A 22,485-nucleotide genomic window follows, 5' to 3' on the forward strand; every position below is an offset into this window, starting at 1 on the left:
AGGTTATAGCTTCAAAAATATATTGGAATTGAGAGTTTGAAGATGGGGAAAGCAGGTTATTTTGAATAGGCTTTGTCTAAGGCTTGCAAAAAAATTAAATAAAAAAAAACTAAACACCCACACCCACAGACTGATCACTGAAGTCACAAAAAATATTAAAAAAATTCTAGATAACATACTACTAATTAAAAGAATGTCTGTATTAAGAGAAAAGGCTAGCTGATTTTACAACAAGTTTTTATAACAAGATACAACTAATCTCATTTTATTAAAGCTTGTGTTATTATAGTGAGCAGAATTCACTGACTGATTCACTAGCACTGATTATTAGGGATGTAACAATTACCGAAATACCATGATATTGTATTGTAAAAGTCTCACAATAATATCATGGACTGTCACAATATATCGAATTACAAGTTTCTTTGCATAAATGTATGGTTTTACAGTAGCAAAAACTTATAAACATAGGAAACTACATATCCCATGATTCATTTCAGCGCAGACAACATGAAGAAATTGTTTTTTTGCTTGAATTTTTGGGATCATGACAGTAATGATTTGCACCAAAATCTTGTCAAGGTATTTTAAAAGCAGAAAAGTACAATTATATTAGCCTCTAAAAAATATTGCAATAAATATCGAACCGTGAGATGTATATCATGAAAATATCGTACCCAGAGATTTGGATATCATTACATTTGTACTGATTAATAATCGGCTCCCGGCACTGGGGTTTCAGCCAGATAAGACAATTATTCTATCAGGAAGTCTCTTAAGAACCAAAAAACGGTACATCATGTCAAATATTGTGATATTGTATTGTCAGAGTTCTCACAATAATATCGTGGACCATCACAATGCATCGAATTACAAGTCTCTTTGCTTAAATTAAGAGTTATGGTGCAGCAATAGCTAAAAAAATACAGAGGGAACTACATAGACCATGATCCTTTGCTCTATTTCAGTGTAAACTACAAGAAGAAATAACACTTTTAAGTCTTAGTTCTTTGGTTAAGTCTAGTCAAGGCTATTATTATTGTTATTGTTGTATGATTAGATATTGTTACATCCCTAATCGTGAGCCTCTGCACCAAATCGTGATCTTTCCCACGATATCGCAATAAATATCGGACCATGAGGTTCATACCGAGACGATAATATCCAATGTATTTGTATGTATTGTAAGTATGAGTAAGTAAAACTATATTTGATTTGACCATATTTACCTTGCATCTGGGGGCACATTTAGGTAAAGTTAACGAAACTTAAAATAAAAACTGTTTTTACACTCCATACTGGGAATATCTTTTTGTATTAATAAAGCACCAATAATATAACTGGTTTACAGAACTAGAATAAAATGCTGTGTTGCTAGAAGTTGGATATATAGCTTCAATAAGACAAACCCGTACTTAATAAAAATGTATGTTAATGTTTTTGTGCCTATATCGGACATATGTTTTAACAGTCGCCGCCCTGGTGGTGAGTGGAGGTACCTTGCTGAAGCTCCAGAGTTTGCTTCCTCGGATGAGCCCTGCCGTGATCTCGCACACACAGCGCTGCGAGCTCTCGTGGGGGTCGGCCGAAAGACTCTCCAGGTGTGGCCATAGCAACGGGAGGAAGGTGTCGCCATAGTTACGGAACAGGCCCTGTCCGTCAGAGAAATAAAAATAGTGGTCGTAAAGAAGAGGTGCGTATACTATTGTAACTGCAAAGAACTGTCGAGCCAATACGCTACAATAAAAAAGCATCAAGACCAAATATTGTAAATTAATTTAATTTTAATCGAGCTTTAGTGATTTCTAATTCTTTGACCAGATGGGGTCTTTTTAATCAAGAGGATTACAGCCAATCCTCTGAGTAAAAGAATGTGGCTGGGAGCACAGTGAGACAGAATTGGACTGTTCTGTTGGTAAATGGCAAACATTAAAAGTCCATCTTGTTTATGTTTAGGAAACTAATACTGAACGGTATGTTTTTCCTTTTTAAATAAGGCAAAATAAAACTGACTTGGAAATTACAATGGAAAAGAAATTACAAAGGAAAACAAAAGCATGAAAATTTTTTTGTCATATTGCAAAACAGATTTCTAATTCTGATTATAGTAATTTCACTAATATGTAGTACCAGACTGAACAATATTTTTTATTTTATTCTCACTTATGTGTCTTACTGTTGTTTTGTGAATTATATGTACAGGTTTGAAATAAGTATTTTTTAATTTTACAACTGCTTGAATATACAGTTTTTTTTTGGCATGGCTGTTGAACTGCTACTGTTGTCATACTTTGCTGCGAAAACACTGCAAAACAAGAAATGATTATTAGTCCATTGAGGTTCATTTGGTAATAAATTTATGACATTAGTTTCTTTTTTCAGACCAAGAGTTTGTTTTCATACCTGACAGATTTGACTGCTCACTAGCGGACTTCCTCAGAGTGCCCACGTGACTATAAACCGGGACGAGGGAGCCTTTTTACTCTCACACACCTGGGATACTGTCCTGAGGAAGTCGAACTGCAGATGGCGCTGTCGTCCTGCCTCCACCGGTAGGAAGACAGCGCCAAAACCTGTATAAATCAGCTAACCGGACACATCACAGCAACATCACATGACCACTCTGAGGAAGATCACTAGTGAGCAGTCGAAACTGTCAGGTATGAAAACAAACTCTTGGTCTGAAAAAAGCACCTAATAACATAAACGAAATGATTATTGTTATTGTTGTCAAGTTTTATTTTTTGTTTTGTTTTTTGGCACTTTCCTCCATATTGATTGCAGTAGCTAATGTAAACAAATGTAAACTCCAAGGGAAACATGCATTAATTGCCCCAGTAAAAACTATTAAAGCAGATTATATTAGAAATGGTTCGATTGATTTATTGAGCCGATAACGATATCTGATCTTTGGTCTGCTGCTGTCGCTGATAAATGAGATTTAGCTTTTAAAATCCATAGTAAGGAGTACAGATTTATCTGAAGTTGAAGTAAACATCTCAAATTAACTTTTCACTTTTGTAAAATACCGAAACTGAAACCGATATATCGCCCATCACAGATTATACGTAATTTTGAGTTTTCTGTTCTTAGATTTAGGGGCGTAAGACTGGGGGTAAAAGTGTACCGTTTAACAAGAGCCCAGTGCAAAGAGGGACTTCTAATATACATTTTTCATTAGACAAATTGTACTGTGGGTCCACCAAAATTAGTTGTACCCAGGGCCCAGAATTTGATCCTTACACCCCTTGATAACAGTCTCTTGATGTAAAAGTTTGTGAAAAGTCAAAGAAAAACAGTTATGACTCCAACTGGCACAATAACCATGAAATATCTGAGCTGACGTTCCTGGATGACGTCTGTCGGTAAAAAAAAAACAACTGAGCCCAAAGAAATACTGCGATTCTGTAAAATGAATGAGATTTTGAGAAGCACCTTGAAGAGACAGAAGCGGCGTGGGTTGAAGCTGTCTTTGCCTTTGCGTTCCTCCAGTGAAAGAAACTCGATCAGCTGGTCAATGAACTCGGAGTCTGTGAAGTACTCGTAAATTATCTTTTCACCCTGAGAGAACAAAAGCACGAAACAAAGAAATGAAACACAGAAACAATTAGACGGCAAAGACTATTTTTATAATATTTAAAGGTTGGGGTTACGTCAATGCTGTTCTCGGAAAGTTTCACAGAATGACATTAAACAGATCAAGCTTACATTTATTCAATTACAGGTGGTTTTATAGCTCAAAAATACCACAAAACAACGACATGTCCATGAGAAAAGCATCCGACGGACCCTCCACCAGAAAAGTTACACAGCGTCTAATCTTCCAATCATTTATTTTTCAAGTCTAATGTTTTTTTGTGTAATTTATGCTGCATTCAATTTGGGAACTTGGGCCAAAACCTGTGCCCCAGACGACACCTGATTGAATGAAAATCAGCTAATTTTGTTCATTTATCTTACACATTTCAGCTCTTTGACTAAACGTTATTACATTTGCGGGTTTAGTAAATGTAATAACGTTTGAGCAAGAAAACAGTATATCAGTTGGGGTGGGATGAGATGAAATTTGCATAAAAATGACAGGAGACTAGATCTGCAAGAATGAGACAAGATGAGATTTTGACGTTCTTTATACCAAATAAATTGTGCGATCCAGTTCCCAATTTTTGCCTCACCATTTTTGATTTACTTTACAGAAATGTTTTTTGATTTTGAGAAATGTAACTCGCCAGTACTTCATTTTTTATCCAGTCCAGTGGTGAGGTGGGGATTTTTTAAGTGGGGGTACGTGATTTGTGACATTGTTGATGTGATGACTAAACCAGGACTGAATCAGGACTGAACCAGGACTAAACCAGGTCTAAACCAGGACTAAACCAGGTCTGAACCAGGATTAATCTTGGACTTGAGAGAGAGAACCTCAAGCCCGTGGAACAGGGCGTCAGCAAAGCTCGATCGGGGGACAGCTGCTAGGCTTAGCCCTGTGGGGTGCGGAGCTCTGTGCCGATCCTTACACCTGTGGTCACCCGACAGTCTATGAAGATGCACTTCCCGGCCCGTCCCGACACTCAGTCCTGGTTCAGTCCTGGTTCAGTCCTGGTTTAGTCCTGGCTGGCTGAGTCCTGGTTTACTCCTGGATTAGTCCTGGCTGGTTTCTCCTGGTTTAATCCTGGCTGGTTTAGTCCTAGCTATTTTAGTCCTGGTTAGTTTACTCCTGATTTAGTCCTGGCTGGTTTCTCCTGGTTCAGTCCTGGTTCAGTCCTGGTTTAGTCCTGGCTTATTGAGTCCTGGTTTACTCCTGATTTAGTCCTGGCTGGTTTCTCCTGGTTCAGTCCTGGTTCAGTCCTGGTTTAGTCCTGGCTTATTGAGTCCTGGTTTACTCCTGATTTAGTCCTGGCTGGTTTCTCCTGGTTCAGTCCCGGCTGGTTTAGTCCCGGCTGGTTTAGTCCCGGTTCAGTCCTGGTTTAGTCCCGGCTGGTTAGTCCCGGCTGGTTTAGTCCCGGCTGGTTTAGTCCCGGTTCAGTCCTGGTTTAGTCCCGGCTGGTTTAGTCCCGGCTGGTTTAGTCCGGCTGGTTTAGTCCCGGCTGGTTTAGTCCCGGTTCAGTCCTGGTTTAGTCCCGGTTGGTTTAGTCCCGGCTTAGTCCCGGCTGGTTTAGTCCCGGTTCAGTCCTGGTTTAGTCCTGGCTGATTTAGTCATGTTTTACCATTTCCAGTAGCTCCGGTTTGACATTTAAGTTGTAGGTATTTTATATTTGTTATTTTTTTTATATTTCACGTCGGGAGAAGTGGGTGGACGGCATACTCCCGCGTACCACACCCACAACACCCCTGATCCAATCCAAATGTAAAAGAAACATGGAAAAGAAACCTCACGAGATAATTTTTCTCATGTGTTTACAATCTTGAAGCAATTTTGTCCCACGAGATCTTGTCCCATCCCTATATATTAGACACAATTTTGCATATATCCTAAACTATAATTTCTGTACTGTTTATTTAATGACATTTGTTTGATAAACCTCTGACCTCTACTTAGTAACTGATGTACTCTTTACACCTCTGCTGATACGGGCCCGTACCTCACTCATCTCGTCATAGGACAGGTCTTCTTTTGCCTTTTCACAACCTGCATAGATCATCATTTCTCTGTGTGGAGCGGGAGACAAAGAGGAGAAAGTAGCGTGATTTATAGATAACAGAATACACACACACACACGCTGCCTTCAAATAAGTAGCAAGGATAAATGCGTGATTAAAAAGTCAGTTAGTCAGCAGGTCCCCGTCAAGACTGTGCCAAGATTCAAGCAGCACCGCGCCCATACATCAATTCTTTTATTTAGGGCAGACAGGAAGTCGTTCAGTCAACCTTATCTAGGCCAGGCCCACTGTACGAGCAAAGCAACATCGTGCCATTTATATAACCAATGGGATCAGTCAAAAGAACACAAAGGGTATGTGGGCCAGATGTGTTTGTATAGGCCAATGTTAACGGTTTGGAGTAAGATTTTAGGGTAGACATGCTATAAAACATGTGGTGCAGATGTGATAGAACACGTGGTGCTATAGGGCAAATAATGTTAATACAATAGTTTGGAGTAAGATTTCATTAAGGTACAAGGTGTGTTAGTATCACAGACTGTATAAAAAAGTGGACTTACCCAAGTTCTATCATAGGAATAGGAATTTATTTACAAGATAGTAAATTAAAAACACCAGGATCATATAGAGCAGGTTAATACGGACATTTTAAGACCAAAATGAAAAGCTAAATGACAAGGTGAGTTTTTTTTTTCCCCATTATAAAATGTTGTGTCTAGGGGTGTGCAAAAATATTGAAATATCGATTTATCGTATCGTTTAATGTGATGACACAGTATTGATAACAAGGGCCGCTGTATCAATATATCGCCAAGAGTATGTTTTTGGTATATTTTACTAAATTACTACAGTTTTATTGCTTGTTTAGTGGAAGGAAACTCTTTTATGCAACAAATTTTCAGTTTTGATGATTAAAATGGGTGTGTTTTATATGAACTCTGCACAAGACGTGGTTTAACAAAGACTTTTAGTATCACAGCCATGATTTAGCCATTATTTTTTTTAATTGAACCATACTGAATCAATTTGAAATATATCGTATTGAATTGAAAGTGCACTGTATCGAGATATGTATCGTATCGGCAGCTTCTTAATGATACCCAGCCCTAGTTGTGTCCATTTACATATACAATCTATCTAAGAATAGTACATTATTTACAATAGTCAGTTTGGTTGGGGGGTCCACCACCTGCTTGTCAAAACGTCATTTCTTACTGTGAACTTCGTGTCTCCATGGAGATAGGTAAAGCCTGACAGGCCCAGAATGATATCTCTCTCTCTGTATTTTTTTAATACAGAGAATGGCTAATTCACCTGTCAGTCATGTCCATATGAATCCATAACTAGACTCACATCTTTGTAAATATAATGCTATACTCAGTGTGTATACATGCACAACAGTATCCCGGTTATGATTGGGTTTTTGAGCATCTCGGTTTAGTCATGGTGCATGTGTACACAGTATACTGGTTTCAGAATCCCAGTTATGAGAGACCGGGATGATACTGTAGCTGGTATATTCCGATAGTAACCGGGATACTGATGTGCATGTATTCGCACTCACTGTGGAACATTCCAGGCAAAGCAACAACAGGTGACAGACCTTCTTCCTGCAATTTTACATCGTGCAACTTTAACCCTTCAAACAGGATAGAGATATGCTGCTACTACTGATTCTATCGCCTACATCTACAGTTGGAAAAACTATAAAATATCATACAGACACATCTGGACCACGTTTATTTTTAGTGTGGATGTTCTGTATCTATTCTCAGTTTATCAGATAATTGTTAAAGATAAGCGTTATTGCATGAACCCACGTGAACATTCGCTGCATTGGTCAGATAAACAGCACAGCACACCATAATACATGATAGTTGTCTGCTTGTTACTCACTCAAAATACATGCCAAAATCTGCTCTGCGTTAAGTATAAATGCGGCGTCACTCAGGTACACAGTGTTGTGGCGTTACCTGGGCCAGGAGTAGTATCCCAGATGTGTCTTCTCCACATAGGGCTGAGTGTCCCATTGCTTCTCAGTCAGAGGGAGGTTGGAGCTGTCGTACTGCAGCCAGCGGTTTGACTCTCTGTCCCCCACACACACGCCCTCCGGGTCCTCTACACCACCTGTGCACACACAAACTACTCATTAGGAGCAGGAATTTATGTACAGAAATAAGCAGAGAAGTGGATGGGATAAAGTGTTTCTGTCTGCATTAAATAGAGAAATGGTGAGACACAATACAAGAAAATTACAAGATTTTACGAGATTACGATTTCATTTTTATCTGCATATTGTCCAGCCCTAGTTCAGAATGTGTTTTTCATGGAACATAGGCCTGTTATGACACAATAATTTTAGTATCAAGGTTTAAAAGGTGCACTTTCTAACTTTCCTGGTGGAGAGTGCGCCATGTGCTTTTTTCATGGAGATGTTATTGCTTACTTTTCATTTAATGTTCCACAGTATTAAACTTATCTCTCTATCTCCACTGAGACAAGCAACTGAGATACAATTAATGCAAAATAGAACAAGTCTAAGGCCAAACTGTGAAACATTTAGACAAAGCAAAAACAAGTTACATTTACACTACCAGTCAAAAGTTTTAGAACAACACACTTTTTCCAGTTTTTTACTGTTTACTATTGACCAAAATGTCAAAATGTCTAAATTCTAAACTTTTGATTCATGAAAGTGTCCACCGTTGGCAGATATAACAGCTGAACACAATCGTGGCTCGTTCTTTTTACAATAAAAATCAAATATTCTTCAGAAAGTTCTTCCCAAGTCTGTTGCAGAGGTTCCCATAAATGTGTCAGGCTGGTGCCACCTTGTGCCTCTGCTCAGTTTCATTTCTCTCCAGCAACTAGGTCAGGAATTGAAAATACACTTGCAAGAACCCTGGAAGTTGTAGTGCGCACAGAGGCCAATCAGTGAAGAGCTGTGAAGCCATGTCTGGGTCCCTTTTTGTGGTACAGCACAACAGTAAACAAAGCGGTCGAGATGGATGTAGATGAAGGCATACATTCTGTGTTGGCAACTTTTACCGAGATCGAGGATTTAAACCCGGAACAAAGAGAATGTTTTATCAAGGGGAAGAATTTTATCAAAGGGAAAGACGTTATTGCCCTTCTTCCTACGGGATTTGAGAAAAGCTTAATATCCCAGTTAGTCCCGTTAGTGGAGCATTTCATACGTCACGACCAAATAGCAGAGATTGGTTAAATGAAAAAAGTACCCGTCTACCGTCGAGCAAATGAATCCTAATGCTGCGAGGTGCGGCTGATGAATCAGGCTATGGTAGTTGTAGGTTTCTTGGCTTTCACTCTTCTGTCCAGTTCATCCCAAAGCAGCTCGATGGGGTTTAAGTCTGTGCTGGACACTCCATGTTTTCAAGCTTTACCATCTTGTTTTTTTTTTTAATGAGGTAGTTTTGGCAGAGCTTGGACTTGTGCTTTGTATCTTTTATCTTTTTTTTTTTAACCTCTGGATATTCAATTCTTACCTTTGTACCATTTCAAGCTTGCACGACTTGAATTGCAATAAAGAACTGGAAAAATTATGGTGTTCTAAAACTTATACATATACCTTAAAGCATAATACATCGAGATAACAGCACTGGCCTGACCTTACCTATAATTACAGTATATTTCAGGAAATATAAAAGTACTTATACATGAAAGTATACCACAGACACATGCCTTCAGAATTGCACTCACTTATATCTGAAGGCTTCACTGTTATTTTCAGTCTGGGCCGCTTCTGCTGTTTAAGGATCCCAGCCACAGCCAATATGGCAACCTATCACAGGGAGGAGATAAGATACAAGTAAATAGAGAAAACCACTCAAGCACAAAAATACACAAATACAAAGAGATACACAGACCTTTCTTATGCTGATGGAGTCATGTACAAGGCCCTGGGTGAAGTAGAGCACCGCGTCGGGGGGCAGAGGGTGGTCGTCCCGAAGGAGGAGTGAGAGAAGGTCTGCGCACATGTGCTCAAACTTCCAAGGACTAGTAAAAGAAAACAACAACATATATTTTTAATGGTGAAATAATAGGTTTGTCACATAAGAAGTCATCTAGATATTCAATTTAAAGATCTTATAATATACCAAATGGATTTAAAGGTGCACTGTGTAACTTTTTGGTTAGGGGTTAGAGAATTTCTCCTGCGATATGGTATAGTGGCTCAACACCCCCCTCCCCCACCCCACATCCCCTGGAGTTACAGTATTTCCAGGCACTGAAAACTCTCTCAGATGATGCGCTTGTTGTGCAGATGCTTATGTACCTTGGTTGTCGCGCAGATATAGCGTATGTAGCGTGGGAACTTTGGAATAACTTTGGTAACTTTGGAACAAGTACCGCTGTACCTCTCCAGCTCTCACTCTGGCAGCTCGGGTCAGAGTCCTGCACCAGGTCGGGTACAGGGACTTAAGAGAGAGAGAACCCTGAGCAGGGTGTCTTCGAAGCGCGAGTCACCTGTCCTTTCGCCTGCGGTCGCCCGACGGTCTACGCGGGCGCACATTAGTCCTGGGTTAGTTTTGGGTTATCGCGGCACGGGCAGTAACGGGTGGAATGTTAATGGGTCCGGGCGGGTGTGAGTCTCTAAAAATGAACCCATGCAGGACTCTGAGTCGGTGGCCCAGCATGTACCGCGGTGGGTCTCTTAATACTGCGGCGACTCTTTTTTGTGGTTATTGCGACAGCCCTTGCTCACTGTATCGAGATATGTATTGTATCGTGGATTGTGTATCGAGGTATGTATCGTATTGGCAACTTCTAAATGATACCCAGCCCCACTTATGCGTGAATAAAATCTCATTTAAAATCTTGAAACATTTCTTATCTCTGTCAAGCTACAGAGATACACAGATCTTCTTAGTTTACATTTTATAGCATTGTAAACCAGACCCTCAAGGTGAATTTGGTGAAAAGAGTCCAACTTCTTCTTAAAGGGGCTTCAAGGTTTATGCGACTTTGGCCAGGAAAGTTAATGCCTACTCCCCATGTTGTAAATGAGCCATATAATAGCATAGTGAAACTCAATAGAGCCGCTTTATGTCCAATAGGCCTAACCTTAAAAGACTCTCGCCACTTTGCATTGATGGCCGAACATTACATAAATACTCACAGATCTCGGTCTTCAAGGCAATCCAAAAGGTCATTCACCAGCTTTTCGTACTTCCTGTGTGACAGAGAAAACAATTTAATTAAACGTGGATCTAATATTGTACAATCACTTTTTTTTAATCTATGAACCTATGTGAGTGACCTTAGGGGAGTCAAAGGACAAAACCAGGATTAGTTTGAGTTTGCTCATTCAGATTTATGTACATTTGTTTTGCATTCAGAAAATTAGTTTTGCATTCAACTGAGGAGACACAGGGCTTAGACTTGAATGAACTTTAATCAAACTGTCAGTCAGTTCAAGTGTTTTTGTGTGTGTTAATTAAAAACTAAATTGTGATCTCACCCGTGTTACGATGGTAGAGGTAAAAATAGATTGTTCAGGGTTCCCACTGTTTTTCACTGACAAAATTTCTAAACTTTTGCACTACTTTTTCACAACGTAAAGTGAATTTTCCATGACTTTACCTCACCTACATGTGTAAAATTCACTTCAACTACTACAACAACTGCTGGCTACTACTACTTACTACTATCACTACTTCTACTACTGACTACCACTACCCCTATTACTATTGCAACCATTACTACTACTACCACTACTACTGCTGACTACTACTACTACCCACCACCACCACCATCACAACTACTACTGACTATTACTACTGATTACTGACTACTAACTACTACTACTTCCTCCTATTCCTACTGACTACCCCCACTTCCACTACTACTACTACTGACTACCATTACTACTACTACTACTACTGCTGGCTACTACTACTGACTGACTACTTCTATTGCTACCACTATTACTATTACTACTATTACAACTACTATTACTACCATTACTACTACTACTACCACTGATTTCTACTGACTATTACTACTGATTACTGCCTACTGCCTACTACAGGGTATCCCCAGGTTTGACTATCCCAAATTTAAGACTTTTTAAAAGACCATTTTAAGACCACTTAAATGAAAATTAAGACCAACATCGCACCCATTACGTGGGCGAAAAACACCAGATCCAATTCTAATAATGACCAACCAACTATGGTACAATATCTAGAATCTAAGAGCCACTGTGGATTAAACCTGCACTTCCCCATGATCCATCCAGCGTCTTCCTCCACTGTATTGATTGTTTACTCATTGCCGCTGGAGTCACAAACCGATTGTTGTTATTGTTTGTGCATACTCCAAATTAGACGTTTTGTTGTTGTTGTTTTTATTTCCTCCATTTAACATTGCACTGCAGCCCAGAAAAATAGGCTAAATGAAATTTAAGAAAAAAAATAAGACTTGGACAACATAATTTAAGACTTTTTAAGGCCTTAATTTAGGAACATGAAATGTAAGACTTTTTTAAGACTTTTAAGACCACGTGGCTACACTGTTTTAGGGTTAAACATGAAATATTAACCCTTTTCCCTCACCTTATGTTTGGTGGTATAGTTTTTTAACATTCAAAATACTGTCAGTGCATTTATTGTCGTCTCTTTTAAACAAAAGGCGCAGACGTTTGGAAATAACCATAATAGCCTAATGAAAATTTAACAGAACGCTGTAGTTGTGTGAAAGAGAAACAAAAATTCCATGACTTCTGCAAAACTTTGATTGAATTTACAAAATCCAATGACTTTTCGAGGCCTGGAAAATGGCATTTTCAATTACCATGACTTTTCTAGGATTTCTGTAACTGTGAGATCCCTGACTGTGATCTCCTGTTTTTTTTTTTGTTTTGTTTAATGCAGCTATATAGATGCAGATGTGTCATGTTCTGAGTGAGTGACAGATGGATCTAACCAATCACAGTGAAGCGTACTTTCAGAAACAGCTGATGGCTTTAGTTATGACTGTAATAAAAGGCTGTAAAAGATACTAAGAAATCATGAATTGTGCCAAAATAAAAATTGTGATCTGGTTCTAAGAAAATCATTTAAGCTTTTAGTCCCAAGGAGCTTTATTCCAGCTGTTATCATATTTATGAATAAATTGTAATCTATTTATCTATCAATTTTAGTACATTTGCCTTGGAAAAATTGTGTGTTTTTTACATATTTAGTATTTATTGTGATTTTAGTCAAGCGTGATGAATGAATTTAACTAACTGTTGATGGAACAAACCATTCTCTGGAGCACTGGAGCACTTTATTTTGTAACTGTGTTTTATAAGTGTTTATTGATGATGATGTGGATGAGTGAAATGTGAATTCTGGGACCTGCCTCTCAAACCTGCGTAACAAATTTACCTACTAGTACGAATAAAGCAACCTAACCTAAATCATGATATTATTCTGTTTATCGTTTATCCCAGGGCAGCTGTGGCTACAGAAGTTAGAGGAGACAACAACAAAAAAAAAAGAAAGAAAAGGTGTTGACATAAGAGATTAGATTCCAGCGTTATTTCATTCAGTTCAATCTACTTTCCTTCTGTTCTCATTAATGAAATAAAAGCCAGATATATAATTTTAACACCATACTGTTACACATTCCAGGCAAAGTAATAACATCGCCATGAAGACAAACATGCAGCGAACCCCACACCAGGAGAAAATTTTAACATTTTATTAAGACTAATTAAGGTGCAGTCATTATAAACTAAAACTTATCAATACAGACTAAGCAAAAAAAGGTGTAATTATTCTAAAGTTGTACTGAAAAGCTGCACAGTACACCTTTAATAGTACGATATCGAAATGACAAATCTTCTCTTTGGTTTTACCTGGAGTTGACGATGTTCCTGATCCGTTGGCGCTGCAGCCCCTCCTTCAGCTCTTCCACTGTGGGAACGTCAAAAGCAGGAGCCGGGTTTCGGGTCTGAGCAATTTGATTGGCAATTTCCACACACTCCTCGGAGACCTGCCGCCGCCGAAAAACACACAACAGGATATGAAACCATCAGATGAAATTTGTGATTTGGATTTTTCTTATAAAGCCAGGCAATTGAGCAGACAGATTGAGGCCGTGTCAGAACAGGATGAATAAAAAATGGAAAATAAAATACAGAACAATGAGAAATAAATGCAATGTAATAATGTAGACAGTGTTAGCTTTTGAAACTGTCAAAGTCGTATTCAATGTTCACCAATCAGGTAGAACAGTATGGCTACTTTCCAAGTCCATTTACTGTATACGTGTATTGTTAGAGATGCCGCAGTGTAAAATAATACCTTTTGTTTTGTTTGTGATTCTGAGGCTATATTGCTTTTTATAATTATTCACTATTACCGTATTTTTCGGACTATAAGTCACACTTTTTTTCATGATTTGGGTGGTCCTGCAACTTATACTCCGGTGTGACTTATATATTAAAAATTTCACACTGACAGTCACGAGAGGGCGCTCTACGTAGGCTTGTGTGTCAGTATCTGCTGCTCCTATTACTCCTGTACCACTGTCACTTCAATCTACTGAACATGTCTGCTGCAGAAAAAGCCGCTGTCCTGCTGCAAGTAGCGAAATATTCAGCCAAAAATGGTAATCGAGCAGCAGAAAGAAAGTTTGGCGTGAGCACGAAACTTGTGAGGGACTGACGGAAAGCGAGGATGGAGAACACAGCTTCACGATAACCGGGTGCAACTTTCCTGGAAGTCACTGAATGGATCGACAAAGCCTGGACTTCAGTGACACCGAAACCATCCTATCAGGATTCAGAAAGACCGGAATAATTCTAACTGGAACTGATGCTGAGTCTGACAACAGACACACAGAAGATGAAGCGGCGCTCTGTTTACATCTTTGATCTATGGTTTATCTCCGGAGGCCACGCAGAAGTGACACTGAGGATGAAGAATTCAATGGATTTAGTGATTTGGAGTGAGATGGAGAGTTTGGTAAACTTATTCTGGTATGTTGTTTATGCTATAGTTATCTGAAGAACTGTTCATATGTGACATTAAAATACCAGACACCTTTTCAGCCTGTTGTTCTCTGTTCTATTGTTTTTACTATAACTTGCCTTTCATGATGAAATGTCAGTTCCTGGTCTCTAATTTTATAAAAACATTTCACCAAAAAGTGCGACTTACAGTCCTGTGCGACTTATATATGTTTTTTTTCCTTCTTCATTACGCATTTTTTGGGCTGGGGTGACTGATACTCTGGAGTGACTTAAAGTACTGACCACAATCTCACTTTCATTTGCACTGTCTGAGGATTGAAAATGTTTTGTTAAAGCTGCATTGTGTAACTTTCCTGGTGGAGGGTCTGGTCCGTCAAATGATCAAAGAAATGTTATTGCTTTGTCTGGAATGTTTCACAGTATGGTTTTAGACCTCTCTATATTCACGGAGACCAAACCAGACCAAGTTACAGGTCAGATCTGTGAAGAGGCGACCCCTCTCCCAGTCAGAATACTGGCCATACTGTGGCAAATTCCATAGAAACAAGCAGGTGATGGATCCTCTACCAGAAAAGTTACACAATGCACACATGCTTTAATATAAGAAGTCAGATTATTATCTTTGGTTCTTGCAATTTTGTCCTGCAATGCAAATGTAAAGATGATTAAACTGAAATTATGACAGTTTTTATGCTAATACACACATATCATGGTAGAGAGACTGTACAGTTACTCAGAAACACAAATTGATTTATTTACTAGTCAAAATTAAAAATGCTCAACGCTAATTTTTACTAAAATGAGAGTATAATGAGGGAACTACAGTGTTGTGTAATGATGTGCAAATAATATACAGCATCTGGTGTAGGCCTGTCAGGATTATCCACTTTCAGTAGATAAATAATTCTGATTACTGAGGTCCAAATACAATCATAAGAACTAATAAAAAATTATAATCTTGAGAAAGGCAGAATTAAGCATGTTTATGTCACAATAACTTCACTTCTTAATTCAGAAAGTTTGATTTCATAAAGCTGTTCAGATACTCGAAACATAGAAACGTATTAGAAAATGTTAAGTAAAGAAAATGAAGGATTTTTCTGTTGTTTTTTTGTGATGTTTCTCTTCATGATTTATTTAACAATGAGAATAAAAATTATATTGTGACATCCCTGGCATGGCAAGGTCATAATTTAAATAACAGTTTCAAACCTTATTTATAATACAAAGCTCTACTAAAAAGCCTGTTTAAAAAGCACTGCCTCGTCTCTATTGCAGTCACATTTTACTCACAACAAAGAAGATTCCAATAGTCTCATGTTGTCTGTGGACTCGATCAACTATATCGTCCAGAAGTCTCCCGACGGAGGGTTTTTCCAGGGTCATGGTGGGAGAGAGACCACAGCGCACCAAAGCCGGCCAAACTTCACCAATCCCATCCCAATCCCGAACACTGGACAGGCACAGGCCACTCTGTGCCCCCAGCAGACAGTAGAGGGCGCCCTGAGGAAGAGAAAAAGACGAAATTTACCACCAAGGGAGGATACGTCTTAAAAAAACACAACAAAACCTTCATATCACAGGTCTGTGCATGTATCACAAAGGCGGCAATTTGTAAATAACCTTGTTTTATTATGTGGAACAACTGAAACATTTTTGTCATTTAGATTAGTTTTTGTTTAAAGGTGCATTGTGTAACTTTTCAGTGTGCACAATTGAAAAAAAAAATTATATGTTAAATATAAGCTCACACTAACAAAGACATTACAAAGGATGTGAACATGTTTTAAAGCAAGACTTACTTACATTATTGATTACTGTATTTTTCAGATTATAAGTCGCACTTTTGTTCATGGTTTGGATGGTCCTGAGACTTATAGTCCAGTGTGACTTATAGATTAAAATTTTCAGACTGACAGCCGCTCTAGGCTCTAGGCTTGTGTGTCAGTATCTGCTGTTCCTATTACTCCTGTACCACTGTCACTTTACTCTACTGCGCATGTCTCCTGCAGAAAGGGAAAATGTCCTGCTGCAAGTAGTGAAATATTCAGTCGAAAACAGTAATTGATGGAGAACACAGCTTCACAGTAACGGGGAGGGTGCAACATGCAATTTTCCTGGAAGTCACTGGATGGATGGACAAAGCCTGGACTTCAGTGACACCCGAAACCATCCTGTCGGGATTCAGAAAGGCCGGAATAATTCTAACTGGAACTGATGCTGAGTCTGACGACAGGTATGCAGAAGAGGAAGCGGCGCTCCGTTTACCTCCGGAGGTCGTGGTGTTGCTCAGAAGTGACACCGAGGAAGAAGAACTGAATGGATTTAATGATTTGAAGGGAGATGGAGAGTTTGGTAAACTTGTTCTGTTCTGTTGTTTATGTTATAGTTTATCTGAAGAACTGTTCATATGTGACGTTAACAGTCTGTTGTTCTCTGTTCTATTGTTATTACTAGAACTTGTCTTTCAAGATGAAATGTCGGTTCCTGGTCTCTGATTTTATAAAATAAATTTCCCCAAAAAAGTGCAACTTATAGTCTAGTGCGACTTTTTTTCTTCTTCATTACATATTTTTGGGCCGGTGCGACTTATACTCCGCAGAGACTTATAGTCCGATAAATACGGTATTAATGCAACCACATTTTTATTCTCAACATTGTAAATATGATTCATTTTAGTGCATAATGATTATTTTAAAGAGGAACTCAGGAGGACAAAAATAAACTACACTGAAACTAACACACCTACCTGTTGATAAAAATGACTTAATTGCTGCAGTTATTTGACACCTCTGCTCATGAATGGCTACCAAATACTGCCAAATCTCGCATTGATTTCCCAGTGTCTTTATGAAGCATACTGTACCTTGAGCTGCTGTTGTGATGCTGTGATGTGTTCAGGGCCCAGCAGTTCTACGACTCTTGGAATCATGTCCCTGTATGAAAAACTGTAGGTCCCTAAAGCCGTCATGAGGACACTCTGAGCACGACTGCGGACCTACAAGGACAGAAAACAGAAACTAATAAAAATCAATTCTGGTTAATTCAGCAAAGAATGTGGTGAGGGCTTCTTTGAATGGTGATTATGTCTTAGTATTTTTATTTTATTGTTCAGAGTACAGGTAGGTAATATATAGTCATGATAATATTGATTTCTTAGTTTTAAGTTGTGCAAAATGAAAATATTAAGCTTATTGCGCGCTGAGTTATTAAATAAATGCATTAATTATTTGTTATTTATTTCATTAAAAATATGATGTGATTATGGTTATCAGGGGAGTTGCAAAAATGATTATGTTTTGGATTTTTGTCAATATTGTACATCCTCACTAGTTAGGAGACAGACAGAGAGACGGAGAGAGACACAGACAGACAAAAACAGAGAGAGACAGAGATACAGAGAGACAAACAGAGACAGAGAGACAAACAGAGAGACAGAGAGACAAACAGAGAGAAAGAACAGACAGAGAGAGAAAACAGGGAGAAAGACAGAGAGACAGACAGAGAAAGAGACACACACACAGAGACAGAAAGAGAGACAAACAGAGAGAGAGAGAAAAGCAGAGAGAGACGAACACACACAGAGACAGAGAGACAAACAGAGACAAAGAGAGAGACAAATATACAGAGAGACAGACATACAGACAGACTGAGAGCCAAACAAAGAGAGACAGAGAGACAAACAGACAGACACAAACAGAGAGGCAGAGAGACACAGACAGAGACAGAGAGAGAGACAGACAGAGACACAGACAAAGAGACAAACAGAGAGACAAAGAGAAAGAGACACACACACAGAGACAGAAAGAGAGACAAACAGAGACAGAGAGAAAAGCAGAGAGAGACACACACACACAGACAGAAAGAGAGACAGAGACAGAGAGAAAAGCAGAGAGAGAAGAGACACACACACACAGAGAGAGAGAGACAAACAGACAGAGACACATAAACAGAGACTGACATATAGACAGACAGAGATAGAGAGACGAACAGAGAGAGACAAACAGCGAGAGACAGAGAGACAAACAGAGGCAAGAGAGAAAGACAGAGAGAGAGAGACACACACAGAGACAAAAAGAGAGACAAACAGAGACAGAGAGACACACACAGAGACAAAAAGAGAGACAAACAGAGACAGAGAGAAAAGCAGAGAGAGACAGAGAGAGAGACACATAGATAGAGAGACAAACAGAGACAAATAAACAAAGAGACAGACATATAGACAGACAGACAGAGACAGCGAGACAAAGAGATAGACAAACAACAGAGATAGATAGACAGATAAAGAAACAGACAGAGAGACAAACAGAGAGAGAGAAACAGGCAGAGAGAGAGACAGACAGAGAGACAGACATACAGATATAGATATACTGTGTTTACTTGGCTGTAAGTGCTTGTAGACAGGAGCAGCAGGTCACAGAGCAGGTCTTGATGGACCAGTTTGTACTCACAACCTTCAACCACCAACTTCCTCATCTAAAAGCACAAAAATAGTACAGTTCATGTGTTTAAATCAATGGTAACACATCATAACATTGAGTTTTAAAGGTGCACTATGTAACTTTTTGGTTGGGGGTTCGTCACCTTCTCGTTTCCATTGACATGTCACTTCTCTGCCTAGAATGTTCCACAGTATGACATTAAACAGCTCTACCTTACCTTATTTATTCAATTGCAGGTGGTTTTACAGTTCAAAAATACCTCACGCCTCACAGATCTGACCTGTAACTTGGTCTGGTTTGGTCTCCATGAAGATAGAAAGATAGTTTAATACCATACTGTGTAACATCTCCGTTGAAATTTACACAATGGACCTTTAAACTATTAAATCAAAAACCTTAAATGGAAAGAAACTTTGGATCAGTTTATAATTAGAAGGAAACATGAATTATATAGTCAGTTATATATCAGAATAGTAATGATATTCGGTGTAATTTTGAAAAGTTTACATGAAAGTAGCAGAACTTCATGGATTTTTTTTTTTTTTTTTAACTTTAAGGGTTTTATTTTTCTATACCACAGTTCAACTCAATCCCACAGTGTGTATTGTAAGAAGAGCTAAATGACCTTCGAGAGATTGACCAATAACTTAGCAGCATTTGCTGAAGAGACCAAACGAACTAAAAATACACACGGCAACGCAGGTAAATTTGAACAGAAATATGAACCACTTCGTTTCTGAAAAGAGAAAAGGAAAGCACTTTAATTACTCTGCTTTCTCCACTCCTTTTGTCCAATCAGCTTCTATTATTCATCTCGATATTGCAGAATGCTTTTAATCGGACCCAATATAGATAAGTAAAAAAAAGAGAAAATAATCCCCCATAGTCAAAAATAAACTGAACTTTATGTTGGCATAACAAAATTAGGCTTTGCTCTTTGTTTTATCATAAACTTATAAAACCAACTGGTCAAAACACTTTAAAACTATAGGCATTAAGTGGCATTTATAGTCCACAAATTAAAATAATAATTTGTGCCACCATAGTAACAAAATCTATGGGAAACACTGAAAATCTGCTCAGAAATGCCAGTTTGAGAAGAAGTGATCTGCCTGTTGCTTTGTTAACACCGTACAAAACTTTACAGTGTCATCACAATACTAAAATTTCAAACTCTATTTCGGTACTAAGAAATTCACTCCATACTTGATGCAGATTTCAACAACACAGTGAAGATTAAAATGCTCCTTTTTGGGTACTAGAATGTAATTTTCATAAAGCAGTTGCCGTATTTTTTGGACTATAAGTCACATTTTTTTTCATGGTTTGGGTGGTCCTGTGACTTACACTCCGGTGCGACTTATATATTAAAATGTTCACACTTACAGCCACGAGAGGGCGCTCTAGGCTTGTGTGTCAGTATCTATTATTCCTGTATCATTGTCACTTGGCTCTACTGCACACACCTCCTGCAGAAAGAGCCACTGTCCTGCTGCAAATAGTGAAATGTGCAGCCAAAAAAGTAATCGAGCAGTTGAAAGAAAGTTTGGAGTGAGCGAGAAACTTGTGAGGGACTGGTGGAAAATGAGGATGGAGAACACAGCTTCACAGTAACCGGGAGGGTGCACCATGCAGCTTTCCTGGAAGTCATTGAATGGATTGACAAAGCCTGAACTTCAGTGACAATCAAAACCATCCTGTCGGGATTCAGAAAGGCCGGAATAATTCTAACTCGAACAGATGCTGAGTCTATCAACAGCTATGCAAAAGAGGAAGCGGTGCTTCGTTTACCTCATGGATCTATGGTTTATCTCTAGAGGCTGCGCAGAAGTGACACCAACGATGAAGAATTCAATGGATTTAGTGATTTAGAGTGAGGTTGTGAGTTTGGTAAACTTATGTTCTGTTGTTTATGCTATAATTATCTGAATAACTAATTACTGTTATGTTAACTTATTAACGCCTATTCAGTCTGTTGTTCTCTGTTGTATAGTTATTACTACAACTTGCCTTTCAAGATGAAATATCAGTTCCTGGTCTCTGATTTTATAAAATACATTTCTCCAAAAAACTGCGACTTATAGACTGGTGCAATTTATATATGTTTTTTTCTTCTTCATAGTGCATGTTTTGGCTGGTGCGACTTATAATCCAGAGCAAGTTATCATGAGGTCTTATATTAGTTCTGATAAAGCTCAAAATGATACTAAAACTGTTCTGGAAAGCTCAAATTTTGCTATAAATGTGTGTCCTTGTACAGTATATTTGCCCACCTGAGTATCTTGTTTCAATATTAGTTTCAGTATCGATTAGTATCTGATTCATGACATAGTGGGATCATAAAAACTATTCTTGTACTATAAAAAAATGTATAACTACACATGCCCTAAATATTAAATTATAGGCAGTAGCAAATGCATAAAAGCAAAACTAGACTCAAAAATATATCGCTCTCTTATGTAAAAACTAAAATATTGCATAAAAATGTGTTGTACTTTTGTGATTTTCTGCACTGTCCTTGTAAAGTAAACTTTCTCAAATGAGTATCTAGTTTCAATATTAGTTTTAGTATTGATTAGAATCAGATTTTCTATACTTTTGACGACCTCATAACATTATTTCATACTTTCACAGTTCATTCTTAGCAAAAACTTGTACCGCTCAAGGCAAACCTCGCTGTATTCAAGGCCACAATATTAATGTCTTCGCAGTGGCTTTTCAAACACTGCGCAGACCACTGTTTGACTTAGAATAACATTAAAAAGTAAAATATTCAACTCATTTCAGTGATATAGAAGTATGGAGAGAAATATGTGACTAACCTTGGTTTATTCATGTAGAGGGGTCCTGAAGTGTTCCTTTTAACATCTCTAGTGGCTTGATTTCAATAGAATCATTTAGTAGTCTGATTTTCCTCTCCCTTGATGACGTTAGCTGATGTTAAATTTATGTTTAAAGCCGAAAGCTAAATATGAGTCATTGTTCAAGAAGTTCATAAGTTGCAGAATACAAAAAAAGGACTTGAATGCATTTTGTCAATCAGAAAATCTACACTGCCATACAAAGGCTGAATAAAATTGTAGAGTTTACGCAGATTGAAATTACATAGTACAGCCACTGCTTTAACTACAATCATGATTTCCACGACTGCAACTACATTACCACTTCTAATATCATAATCAATACTTCTACTTCTATAGCTACTAATGCGACTGCTACTGCGAAAACCACTGAATAATTTCTACAGCTGTGAATGATGCCATAATCACCAATGCTACTGCTCCTACTTTTTTTCTCTACTTTTAGTACAATAGCTACGGTATAAGGCACGCTTTTATTCATGGTTTGGGTGGTGCCGTGACTTATACTCTGGTGCAACTTTTATAAAAAATGTTTTACCCTGACAGCCGCGAGAGGTTCTAGTCTTGTGTGTCAGTATCTGCTGCTCCTGTTCCTCCT

The 22,485-nt window shown here is 38.4% G+C and overlaps 1 protein-coding gene across 1 annotated transcript in view; it reads right to left on the minus strand.

Annotated features, from left to right (window-relative positions):
* Positions 1-22,485, minus strand: part of psme4b (proteasome activator subunit 4b) — a 187,974-nt gene that overhangs the window by 66,169 nt on the left and 99,320 nt on the right. The window contains 11 exon segments of the mRNA XM_055149918.1: positions 1,500-1,652; positions 3,436-3,561; positions 5,580-5,646; positions 7,572-7,725; positions 9,319-9,400; positions 9,486-9,615; positions 10,739-10,792; positions 13,466-13,602; positions 15,878-16,087; positions 17,451-17,582; positions 18,965-19,060. Of these exon segments, the coding sequence (XP_055005893.1) occupies positions 1,500-1,652; positions 3,436-3,561; positions 5,580-5,646; positions 7,572-7,725; positions 9,319-9,400; positions 9,486-9,615; positions 10,739-10,792; positions 13,466-13,602; positions 15,878-16,087; positions 17,451-17,582; positions 18,965-19,060 (1,341 nt within the window).

The sequence above is a fragment of the Boleophthalmus pectinirostris genome, unplaced genomic scaffold (genome assembly GCF_026225935.1).
Source record: "Boleophthalmus pectinirostris isolate CB_2022bp ecotype Guang Dong unplaced genomic scaffold, ASM2622593v1 HiC_scaffold_14, whole genome shotgun sequence".
NCBI classification, from domain to species: domain Eukaryota; kingdom Metazoa; phylum Chordata; class Actinopteri; order Gobiiformes; family Gobiidae; genus Boleophthalmus; species Boleophthalmus pectinirostris.